The 12,214-nt window shown below is 34.6% G+C and overlaps 2 protein-coding genes across 2 annotated transcripts; both read left to right on the forward strand.

The window, feature by feature from the left end:
- The first annotated feature begins 6,205 nt into the window (after positions 1-6,205).
- Positions 6,206-9,269, forward strand: LOC145331217 (protein lin-12-like). The gene is made up of 12 exons (XM_080175833.1): positions 6,206-6,214; positions 6,582-6,645; positions 6,714-6,783; positions 6,984-7,007; positions 7,311-7,409; positions 7,758-7,817; positions 7,920-7,977; positions 8,143-8,195; positions 8,390-8,461; positions 8,525-8,596; positions 8,790-8,854; positions 9,118-9,269. The coding sequence occupies exons 1-12, from the start codon at positions 6,206-6,208 to the stop codon at positions 9,267-9,269; spliced, it is 798 nt and encodes a 265-aa protein (XP_080031959.1).
- On the forward strand, positions 8,933-11,116 carry LOC145332306 (scavenger receptor class A member 5-like). Its single transcript, XM_080177275.1, has 7 exons — positions 8,933-9,046; positions 9,118-9,404; positions 9,976-10,087; positions 10,362-10,421; positions 10,493-10,554; positions 10,885-10,947; positions 11,024-11,116. The coding sequence occupies exons 3-7, from the start codon at positions 9,990-9,992 to the stop codon at positions 11,044-11,046; spliced, it is 306 nt and encodes a 101-aa protein (XP_080033401.1). The 5' UTR covers positions 8,933-9,046; positions 9,118-9,404; positions 9,976-9,989; the 3' UTR covers positions 11,047-11,116.
- The last annotated feature ends 1,098 nt before the right edge of the window (positions 11,117-12,214 follow it).

The following is a 12,214-nucleotide window of genomic DNA, read 5'->3' on the forward strand; positions in this document are numbered from 1 at the left end:
ATTTCACACTCGGCCTTGACTTGTTCGTATGTCAAGGCTTGGACTGCCTCGCCAAACAGATGAGAGGCCATCTCCGCCGCTTGCCCCACCAGTGACAGTAAAAGGGCGTTGCGGCGGTTTAGTGTGTCATGGGGAGGCACGCGGTAAGCCGCCCATGACATCTCGAGTCTGCGGATGTGGGAACTCCAGGATTGCTTGGGCGGTCCTCTATACTCCGGCAGGTTACTCAGCATCAGCTTGTGGTACTCGGCTGGAGCCGGTTGGGGGTCATCCTGGAGCCATCCTTGGGCTTGGTCGCCTCCTGGCGCTTGCGGCTGCTCCATCGGGTCAACGGTTCAGCGGCGGGACACGAAGTTTTAAGTCAATACTATAAATGGTTTACACTTGAGGCTTTCTAGCCTAGCAGCCAACACTGTTTATCACTAGGTTGGTAGTTTAACTACAAAGATGTAACTTAGATGTACTTGTCACTAGTTTTTTTCTGAGTTGTAGAGTAGGCTGGTAGGGGTAGATAGCTGTTGAGGGTCTGAACTGCTGTCAGGAACTGATTGGGTTTTCCTTTATCACACTATAGATAGGAGGGAGAAGCTTGTAAGTCTAGTTTTCTAAAAATATCTCTGTTAGATGCTATGGAGTAGCTCCGCTCCTGTGTGTGTGTGTGTGTGTGAAATATCCTTTCCTTGCAACGCGCTTACGCACCGTCAAATCCGCGCACACAGGTAAAACGCGCACTTATCCCTCAACCCGCTCTCTCATTGGTCCGCTTTGTCTTATTTGTCCGTTGAATTTTGTTATACGTCCCGAACTCTGCTGCGCGACCCATAAATGGCGCTCTGTTCTCCCGGTCGCTATCTCCACACCGTGGGCGGACTTAGTCAAGTGTGGGTAGGAGGGGGGAAGCGCGTGAGGGGACGGGGTAAAACCGTCCGTTCCCCCTGTGGAGAGGGGGGAGTGCTGTGGGTTTGAGGTAACTGTGTGGTGAGGTAATTGTGCCCTTTTCCTTAATCCTGGGCTTATTGTTATGTCACCTCGATTGTATTTTCTTCAATGGATGGTGGGCCCCTCCCTTTCCTCTGGAATAAGGGGTGTATTTGTTGTGCTGGAGGCTTGGGTGGTTAGATTGTTTATCAATGCATTGTTATATTACATCTAGATTCTATTTTTGGCCTTATCACAATACACAACAGATTTGCTTACCAAGCCTGTTCTATTTTTAGTTTTATCACAATACACAACAAATTGTTTACCAATCCTTGCTCATAAATCTATTGTTCAGCCTTCACACTAGGGTGGTAATCCCTACAATGTGATATAATATCTGCTTTTCTAGATGGGTGGCTGCGCTGTAGCCTCTCAGGATACTTGGAGTTGACGTAGTTTCCTCTGCTTGGTACACTACACTCGTATGTTGGCTCGCAGCTCGCAGCTATTTGGCGTGTTTCAGCCTGTCGGTGGCAGGGAATGTCCCGTCCTGCAGCGCCGTGTATCCAAATCCAGCTGGTGGCGGCAGGGAATGTCCCGTCCTGCAGCGCCGCTGGTTCGAATCCTTGGCTTGTTTCAGTCTGTCGGCGGCAGGGAATGTCCCGTCCTGCAGCGCCGTGTATCCGAATCCGGCTGGTGGCGGCAGGGAATGTCCCGTCTTGCAGTAAATGTTGGCCTATTTTCAGCCGTTTACACTTAGTTGGCCTGTTTCAGCCCGTCCGCAGGCCTGTTTCAGCCCTTGAGCGCTCAATTCTCCGTTAGATGTCGGCGCTTCTCGCGGTTCTCCGTCAAGTTTCGCTGCTCTCCGCAGTCTCTCGTCCGATCTCGCTAGATTTCGCTTCCACAACTGCCGGATGCAGAGTTAGACCTTGCTATCCAGGGTGGGTAATTCAGGTTGCTTGTGTCAGTTTTGCCAGTTTCACTGCTGGGAGTACCTTAGCCTCAGCTGCGCGTCTGCTCTACACTTGTGGTTTGCCGTAATCTCACACAGCTGTCACCAAAAGTTGTGGTATCCGCCTAGGATAAATGGCAGACACCAGAGTTCAAATGACTACGGCAGTGTGAACAGACGTGGACACCTATACTATAGAGAAGCTACGCTTCTCTAGCAATCACTAAATAATAAACAGAATCTATTCAGTTGTTCCTTTATTGAAGGTCTAAGGATTACTAAAGTTATATACAACAAACAATAGCTACACAGATAGGAATAAATAATCATAAATAAAAGCAATATAATACATATACAATAGTCAGTTTGGGCAATAATGATCCCCCATCCCTGGCAAGGGTGGGGGGAATTAACAATACAGCTTAACCATAATAAGGCTGTCAGAATAAATCATTAATTTTAGGCATAGGGAGGGGGTCGGCAGACCCCTTCCCCAGGACTCGGGGGAGGGCCTTTGGCCCTTCCCCGAACCCCGGTCAGGGTTGCCATAGGCATGGCTCACGGTTGCCGAATACCACATATGCCCAAAGTCTCTAGTCCCAATCCTATACAGAATTGCTTAAAACCACCAACGTAACCAGTAGGTATAGTCTTTTAAGAGTAAGTCTCAATCGGTCCAACAGTTACCAAGATCTTAAGCTTCATACGGACAGACTCACATACATACGCATATGAACACAGTAATAGTGTCTGACTGATTATGACGTAACAAAAAAAAATAGCCAATGAGAGGCCGTTATTGACCAATGGTAAAATTTATTGTGGCTTCTCATTGGCCAATTTTTTTTGTTACGTCATAATCAGTCAGACACTATTACTGTGTTCTACACATATAGATAGTAGAATATTGTTTTTCTTATAGTTTTGCTAAAACCCATCAAGTATTAATTTATTCAACAGATCATCATAATTAGCCAAACCACATGTTTTAAATGTTGATGATTATCATCAACTTAATGAGTTTCATTGTCCAATATGTACTATAGTCAGGAAAGTCAGGGATTATTGGTTGAAACGTTTAGACACTCAACTTAATGAGTTAACCAATAAAAATTTGATTAAGTCCCCAAGTTGTTATGCCAACGAATAAAAGAAAAACTTTATTACAAAACTTTGGGACTAGTGTAATAAACAGCCCAACGTTCAGGTTCTCTCTGACAATAGTGCATATCAATTAGACCGATAAATCATAATTTAATCACTTTTATTAGTTTTAAACGTATAAAAAAAACATATTATTTCGCAAAACAACTAAAAAATAATTAACAAAAAAAAACAATTTTGTCTGTTAAGAAGTTAATAAATTTAAAAAGAAATATGAAAAGACTCATACACCCCTTAAGTAATAAATTTAAGGTTGGGTTAAAGCAGGGACTATAGGGATAAGACAATTGTCGAAAAATTGATGTATATCCCCAATGAGGATACATAAATATTCCCCTTCATTAGATTACAATTGTGATTGAAACGTTTTCGACACTCCACTTAACCCTTTACAGTCGGGCCCCTTGCCGCACCTTAATCGGTCGGGGGGGGGGCGTTCAACGCCCCCCCTAATTATCTCAGTTCCTATTAGAGCTAGAGGGCTAAATTTTTTTGTGCAAGTCCCCTGTTTGATAATGAATTTCCGACCTTTTATAAGTCTAAGTCAATTTTCGCTTCCTTCACCCTTTTATTTAACAACCTTTGTTTTTAGGTCTTTTTTTACTTAAAAATTTCAAACGGCTGTAATTTTCTTATTTTTGAAGCTAGAAGAAAAATTTTTCCCCAGAAAATGTTTATCTTTATGTAAATTTTACATTAGAAATATCAAAATATAAATTTCAGCGGCCGCAGCTGTACTTGGCAGCTGCCAGCCGCCGCAGTCGGCGGTCGGCGGGAAAACGGCGGCGGATCTTCATGAAATTTTAATACGTTATGTAGACATGTAAGAAAAGCTTAAGTTAAAAATTTGAAGTCTCTAAGTAAAAAATTGCGGCCACAGGAGCCATTTAAAGATTTCTGGAGACCTGGAGGATCAGGACCTGCAGGATCATACCTGGAACCTGAAAGTGACTTGAACACCTGTATTTTATATAAGGATGTACTACTAGAGGATTTTTTAGTATTTTGGTATGGTAAAATGCTTTGTTTTAGTCAAAAAAATATTTTTGCTCTTTACCTGGATGACCCTGCCAGGTTTGCTGGCATCCTGTGCCTGCCAGGATGGAGATATTCAAAAAATTCCAACTCTCAGTTATGTGTCATACCCATACTTAAAAAGTCAAGCAGTTTGGGCTCTTTATCTTTCACACACAGAAAATGAGATAGAAAAAACCGGAGGGGGGGGCGTTCAACGCCCCCCCCCCGACCGTTAAGGGTTAATAAACCAACCAATAAAAATTAAATAAAAGTACCCAAAGTTGTTAAGCCAACGAATAAGAAAACGTCATTTTAAAACTTTGGGGACTTTGGATAATGAACAGCTCAATATCCCCTCCGTACCTGGGTTAGGTCATTAAAGGCCGTGGTTCTCTGATATTAATTTTAGTTCTACCTTTAGTGATTTGAAAATATTCTTCACCTCCAGATTTGAATCTAAATGTGCAAATTAAAGAACACCCTTAAAAAAACCAGTAAACAAGACTACTGTAACCATAGAAAATAATAATTATAATTTGATTTATTGTTTTTCATAAAATTGAGAATGGCATTGTACTTTGCCAGGAATCTAAAGGGATAAGACAATGGCCGATAAATTAATGTACAATCCCAGTAACAATTTCAACATACTTTTTCTTCATCATATTTGTGAAAAAAACACAAGAAATTTTGTGCTGATTTTTTTAGAAATTTTTAAAAATATCCTTTTCCTTGTAACTTTTTTTCTACCTTTTACTCCAATTAACTTCATTAATGTTATTTGATTAATGATCAATCAAAAAACTGTAAACAAATTTATTTATGAATAATACAGGTTAGTAGACAAAATTTATGAAATAAAAATCAGGAAATTTAAAATTTTTGTGATTTTTAACATTTTCCACCAAAACAATACTTTATATCAATTGATCTTTCTTGGAGAAAAAGCGTGAAGTTTTATAATAGAAGGGTGAATATATCACCTTATCTTGATTCTTTTTTATTTTTTTTGTTTGGGGAAGAGGAGGTTTAACAACAAATGTTTCGGAGCAAAATGTAAAAACTTTAATCAGAATTTTAACAAAAACAAGGGCATTAAACCAAAATAACATTAAGACCGGGGGGGGGGGGGGGTCAGAAGTTTTGGGTGGGTATTGCCTACGGCCTTATTTTCCTTGTAAAAACCTCTTTATATTATCATTAATGTAGTTTAGTTTTACAAATGTATTTTAGTAATTAGCAATGATGGGTTCTGTCTGGGTCATTTATGTTTTCTTTTTTCAATATTTGACGCTGCCATATTGTTATGGGTAGGAACTTAAATCTTTTTTTTTATTTATTTATTTATTTTTTACTTTGTTTTAGTTAGTATAGGTTACATAGGTTTCATTCAAGTAAGCCATAAACAGTAGATTCTAAACATATTTATTAGGATAAAGTAATATTTATATTAAATCTAACTGCTTGTCCTCCAATCTAATCTAATTAATCAAACATTAAAATTTATTAGATAATTTTTAAACACAAATTTTATAATACATCATATTTTAGTCAGATGAAAGAAACTTATCAGTCAACAAGAAATATTTCCTTATCTTCTTTTTTGAAGGAACAAATCATTTTAACATGAGTTTTATTTTCATTGTTAATCAATTATTTGTTTTAAATGGAAACAACAACTAAAAGTAATAATAAATAAGAGTAATCAAATCCTTACATAAAAGTAACAGGATGTCTGGCTGTATATGTGTGTCAATGTAGGTGTGTGTATGTCTGTACCAAAGGTTCTTGCTCACCACTTCCTTTAATAGTTGGTTTTTTAGGTCCTTAGAAGGTTTATATTTGTTTTAGGGGAGACTACTAATGCCTTCCCAAAAAAATTGTAGTAGAAAAAAAATCCCTCCACCCCCAAAAATTTCTTTTTCGATCTAAAACTAAACTTGAAAATTGTGGGTTGACTTATCCACCTATCCCACCTCAAGTACCACCAGATCCACTAGGGGCGTAGCTGCTATTACTTCAATAAACAATCAACAAAATGAATTTGTGATTTCCAACAGTACAGAGACAATGAAAGAAGAAAAGTACAAACATTACTACATTGTGGTTATTTATGTACTCAAACTTCTTCCTGCAGAGCTTTTCATTATAATGACACAGGTTGGAGACAAATATTTTCTATTTCCAGTATGGTCTCAAAACAATTAATTTCCGCTGTATTAAGATCAGTTCTGAGCCATACTGAAAAATCATGTATCATAGCGTATTTTTATTATTTTCAGGAATAATAAAATTTAAAAAATATAGCAAAATGAAAAGATATAACATTAATTCCAGTTTTGTTAGCATCGAGGGGGCGAGAGTACTTGAATTAATCTTTTTATTTTACTCTCCGCAGAAAACTGTGTGTAGTACGATGCAAAAAATAACTATTCTTAGTTCTATCTTCTATAGATCAATTAAGATATCTTAGGCAATTGAACCAATAAACTTGGCTTTTTTGTTTAAGCATTATTAATAATTGTAGATTGAGAAATTTATTTTAGAAAAATCTTGCAACATGAGCAACATTGAATATTTAGAAAACCCAGGTAATAAACATTTTAATTTTAATGAGCTATTTAAAACGTTATAATAAAGCTGAAAATTATTTTTTTAGTTGAAAAGAAAGATGAACTCAAAGTGTTTGTCAAAGTTAGTGAGTTAAAAGACATTAACATGAATTGCAAGTAAGCTTTACATATTCTCTTACCTTTTTATTGAGGGAAAGGAAACATTTTTTCCAATAACAATAAACTTACAGAGAACAAATCCAACAATTTTAAAGATCTTTTAAGTTACAACCAGTCAGGAACAACAAAAATATTCTTCTTGATAAAAACAAAATGTAAAAATGTCGCTAATAGGATTTATATTTGTAACATTTCAGTGGAGCTGAAAGTTGTTGTGACAGGTAAACAATTTCATTGTCTCACTTTTAAACAAATAAATTCTTGTGTAAAATTGTAAATCTTTGTATAGAAAAATGTAAAATGAGATAAATGCTTGAATACAGAATAAAACTATCAAAAACAAAAAGTTATCTAAAAAAGCAGTTTAAAAAAACATATAAAAATTTTACTTTTTTTGTAATTTAGAAAAAAATCTATAAAAGAACAAACAAAATTTTGATATAAAGATATTTGCATTTTGTTTGGTATTAATAAACAAAATTGAATCTACAGCTAAAGAGATACTTAAATATTGTAATGTTTAGAAGGTATGCAGGAGATGGGTGTGGTATGTATGAAGGAGATTGTGATACTGATAATGACTGTCAAGGCGGCCTTGTCTGTGGTAAAAACAATTGTCTTAAGTGAGTAAACATATTAGACAATTTATTCTAGGGAAGATTAAGTTCCTAGATAGGTTACTTTTTTAATAGTTATTTATTACATTGTATTATAGACAGATTACTACACATAGTAAAATGAAAAAAAGAAAAATTTATTTAAGTTCTGATAGCTCATGTGACCTGAAGGCCCCAGCTAACAAAACTAGTATTAGTATTATGTTTTTTAATTTACTATTCATGAAAATTGTGTATAATATGATATGATACATGATTTTTAAGCTTGGCTAAGAACTGGTTCTAATCCAGCAGACATTAATTAGTTTCAAAGCCATACTGAAAAACACCTTTACATAAATAATACCTATAAAGATATCACAGCCCTGGAGGTCACTGGGATGAAACTGATGACTGCTGCGAAAGACTTTGCAGGTTTAAGATTATTTTGTACAATAATATTCATTTGAAAGAATTACATTTTTTTGTAAGGTTTCTGAAGATTAAACAAAAGTTGTTTTTAAAAATAATTTTTAGTTCTAAAAATGTTTGTGAAGAGGGCCAAGGTACTTGTATGTATGACTATGAATGCTCAGTAAGTCTTATTTAACTATCATCCAAATGTAGCCTTCTAAACCATTTGACACAACAACTCTTGACTGGAGATGCATGACATTCTCCCTTTTATAATTGTTATTTGTTAAAGATTGTTTTAAAGATTGAAACTATTTTTAAGAAAGTAAATTCTTTAATTTTCTAGGCTTCTACAAAGTGTGGATATACCAATTGTCATGATAACACCTACTTTCCTGAGTAAGTTTATTGAATTAAGGGGATTGGAAAATTATATCTTATTCATCTTACTATTAAACTTTTCTTGAGAGCTTTATAATAATTCCATCACTTTTGATTATTACTGTTAATAAGAGACTTTGGGTTGATGCATGTCTCTCTGAAGGTTTTTAATAAAAAATGTTATTCCATTTAATTGATTTGTTTACTTTTAGAAGTGAATTTACTCTGACGAGAGCTTTTTATAATTCTTCAGAAAATTGTTGTTATAGACCTTGTCATAGAAGGTAAACTAATTAGTTTTTAACATGAAAAAAAACTTTTTTTTATTTATTTTACCTCTGATTAAGTCATAACAGATGTGGCCATAATGAACAAGGTTGTTTAGATGACAGAGATTGTAAAGATGGCTTTTATTGCAAGTAAGTTTTGGGCATACAATTATTTAATCAATATATTACCCAACAATCTTTTAAAGTAAATTTTTAAAAATATAGTCAGGTAAAAAAGCTACATTGAAACCTTAAATACGAACTTATTTCATCTTACCTCATAAGGGTGGGATTCTCCTTCAATTAATTTTGAACTCAACTAGAACAAACAAATTGTTTTTAGACAATCAAGTCCAAAGAATTATTGTGAAGATATTAATGAGTGTTTAGAGGAAGGCAAACGTTATTGTGGGTAAGATTTAAAAAAGTTATTTCATATATAATAGTTTGATAATGCAAATAGTTTGATTTTTACTTTGATATTTAGTCTCAATTCCTACTGCACTAACACTGTTGGAAGCTTTTCTTGTTCCTGTAACTCCGGTTATACAAGCTTTGTTGCCAATGTAGGCTGTTCAGACTACAATGAATGCAACTTGGGTAAAAATGATACTTTTTTATATAAAACTGTTTATAAAGATAACATAATTAAACTAATAATTATATTCTAGCCTCAGAATATTGTCCATATGGAAAATGTGTCAATTATGATGGTGGCTACCAATGTCTATGCAATGCTGGATTCACTCAAGTTAGTCTCACCTCCTGCAGTGATATCAATGAGTGTACTTTTGATGGTGAGAAATTTTTACTAAACAAATAGAAAAAGTATATTATTTTAAATGGTGATTGAAAACACTTTTTTGATTGTACGACAAATTTTTAGAAGCAGTGAAATCCTGCCCAACTACCGAAAACCCTGGATGCTACAATAGAGTAGGATATTACACATGCCACCGTAAGATTTAAATTGTAAAATCTATTCTTTGCCAATGAGATAAAAAAATTAGTAGTATTCTAAATGTGTCTGTCCTTGGTAATGTATGGGGCTGCTGATTTAAATCATATGACATGTTTTTATTTCACCTCCAACCATTTATTTTTCTTAACATCCCTTCCCCTTTGAAAGTCCTTCTTTTACCCAATTCTTTTCTTTCAGTTCCCCTCACTTAATTCAATAACCCTTTACTGCCACATAAAAACATTTATAAAAAGAAGAAAATGTCTATCAGTGTCTGCTCAGTGTTTTACCCTGCTTGATGAATAACATAATTTTGTTTGAAACTAGATATGATTAGTAAAACACTGCTCATGAGTTCATTTCATTTACTCTTTCTTTTTCTTTTTTTACCTCTTCTCACTTTCTTTTCCTCTACTTATTAATTTTTGCCCTAATTTTAGAAATCTAGCTTTAAAATCTTTCCTACCATTGCATTGGATGTAATTGTCCTGTAGTTGCAACAACTATAGGGTTCAAATTTTAGATGACATTTAAAAAAAAATTTAATTTTATTGTATTTTTGTTATAGCTCGTGTAATACTTATGTATTATGGTATACCTTACTCATACAAAGGCAGTGTTGCTATTTGGAATTTTGACAAAAGAAGATATGAGGGGGTGTGCGATTACCTCTGGAGCAAGTTAGTTATTAAGTGATCACATAAATACTGTAATTAAAAATGACAAAATTGTTGATGTATATAGTTTTTTTTGCTTGAGCTGAGCTCCTATTCTAAAGTTGGATAATTAATTTTAATACTACCTTAGTATATTCATGTATTAGTAACTGATAATTTTTATAAGACTGTTTTAAAACTCTAATTTTAGTATATGTACTTAATGAAGATTAAACTAGGATTGAAATTAATTATGCTGTGTTCCCTTTCAAACTGCCATTAATATTGTAACTTTAAGGAATGATGGTGATGTTGTGTGTAAATCACTGGGTTATAGCTATGCTTCTTCTACCTATAGGTATAGAAACTTCCTATGCTGAACATTATGTCTTATGAAGGCATATGTTGGAAATAAACCTAATGTTTTAGGGCACAATATTATGGTAATGTTGCCGGATATTCTTACTACACTGGAGGCTTGGGCTGTGTAGGTAAAGTTATTTCAATACGGTTTTATCCTATAATATAGTAGTAGGAGTTTTTTTGTCTGTCCGCTATCGCTAACCACTGAACCGATATTGTTCTCTTTTACAGTAAAGCTTCTTATAGGTCCTAGGAAGGTTTTAAACCATTTTTGGGGAGGGTGTCTTCACTCCCCTCCCCCCAAAAAATAAACTCTTTTGAAACTCGAATTTAAAATGGGATAAGGTTGACTTTTCCCCCTCCTAATTTAAGTGCCCCTAGAGGCTTCTAGGGGGCGTAGCCGCTAGTAATTTTAAAAGAAATACGATTATATAACATCTGTTTTGAATCTTATTTAGGTACAGAAAAGAGTATTCTAGATTGCCCTGTAACACCGTACACATGTACAAGTTACTATGCAGGTATTTTAATTTACTTATCATACAGTTTGATTATAATCATTTCGAATATAACATTGTATTTTGTTATCTGTTTTAGAGAGTGGAGTCTATTGTGTTTAGATTATTATTGACATTCCAATGTGATATAGTATGTATCCTTCTTTTCATAAGACTTTATTATGTATCAAAAGACATAGCTAGACTATTCTAGTTTCTAGAGTTTTATCAATTAATATACAAAAATATGACTTAGAATAAATATATTTTTATCTTCAATTTGTAATAATTTATTGTTATTAGTTCACCAATCTCAATTGGTATGCATAGCAATAAGCTCCAGCATCTAAAATAAATAAATGAAATTTCCCATTTGTGAGCCATATTTAACCATGACAAATTCAAAATCCTGAAGTTACTAAGAACTTTTCTTAGGTGTTCTGTTATTTTAGTATGTTTCAGTGGAGTGCAGAGGGTTTTGCTGGAAGGGTGCAAACAATGCACCTGAAAAATTTGCCCCACCTCCTTGAAACCAAATTCGTAAGGGTGAAGCGAACTGTGAGCCTTAATGTGTTTTAATGTAAATTTCTGTTTTGATTAGTGGATCAATAGACAATTCTAAACATCATATGATTTACTTACATAAAACACACTATTCAGAGAGATAGCGTTGTGGAGGAAATAAAATATAAATATAAATATAAATGTCCAATATGTTCACTTGCATTAGAGAGGTGTATCAAGTTGAGCCCGGCCCTGTCAAGGAGGTGCAGGGGATTGACCGCCAAAGGGGGTTATATCCAAACCCATTAAAGGGACTGTGACCAAAAATAATTCTCATCAGATTATCAAACCTTAACATCATCTCATTCATATAATCTCAAAGATAGGGCAAAACGGGCTCCTTTAAAATGGCATTTTCGCTGTTTTTTACTAAATCCAAGATTGGAAGAAATATTTCTGGAGTATATAGATATGCAATTAATTGTCTTTTTCTCCATCGATAGATAAAACTAAACTTTTTAACATAATTCTCTATTTTTCTTAACGGTTAAGCCTATTTTTAACATAATCCTTGCCTTTAATCAATGTATCACTACTTAGAAATTGATAGAATAAGCAATATTTTTATTTAACCCATTAGTGCCGAGCGCCACTTTTATGGGCCGATTGAGCTGGAAATCTCAGGGAAGCTTTATAATGGTAAAAACGGAAAACGTATTTTTTTGTTTTGCTCTAGTGGCGTGCACAGGAAAGTTGCAAAAAAACCCGGTTCGGCTCGGCCATAAAT

This window comes from Acartia tonsa, chromosome 11, assembly GCF_053477335.1.
Source record: "Acartia tonsa isolate MP-2025a chromosome 11, ASM5347733v1, whole genome shotgun sequence".
NCBI classification, from domain to species: domain Eukaryota; kingdom Metazoa; phylum Arthropoda; class Copepoda; order Calanoida; family Acartiidae; genus Acartia; species Acartia tonsa.

Coding starts and splice junctions, on each gene's coding strand:
- LOC145331217 (XM_080175833.1), top strand. Junction 8,462..8,524: donor TATAGACCTTGTCATAGAAG/GTAAACTAATTA, acceptor CCTCTGATTAAG/TCATAACAGATGTGGCCATA. Junction 8,855..9,117: donor AGAGGAAGGCAAACGTTATT/GTGGGTAAGATT, acceptor ATTATATTCTAG/CCTCAGAATATTGTCCATAT.
- LOC145332306 (XM_080177275.1), top strand. CDS start 9,990: ATGTATTATGGTATACCTTACTCATACAAAGGCAGTGTTGCTATTTGG. Junction 10,555..10,884: donor TGGAGGCTTGGGCTGTGTAG/GTAAAGTTATTT, acceptor AATCTTATTTAG/GTACAGAAAAGAGTATTCTA. Junction 10,948..11,023: donor ATGTACAAGTTACTATGCAG/GTATTTTAATTT, acceptor TATCTGTTTTAG/AGAGTGGAGTCTATTGTGTT.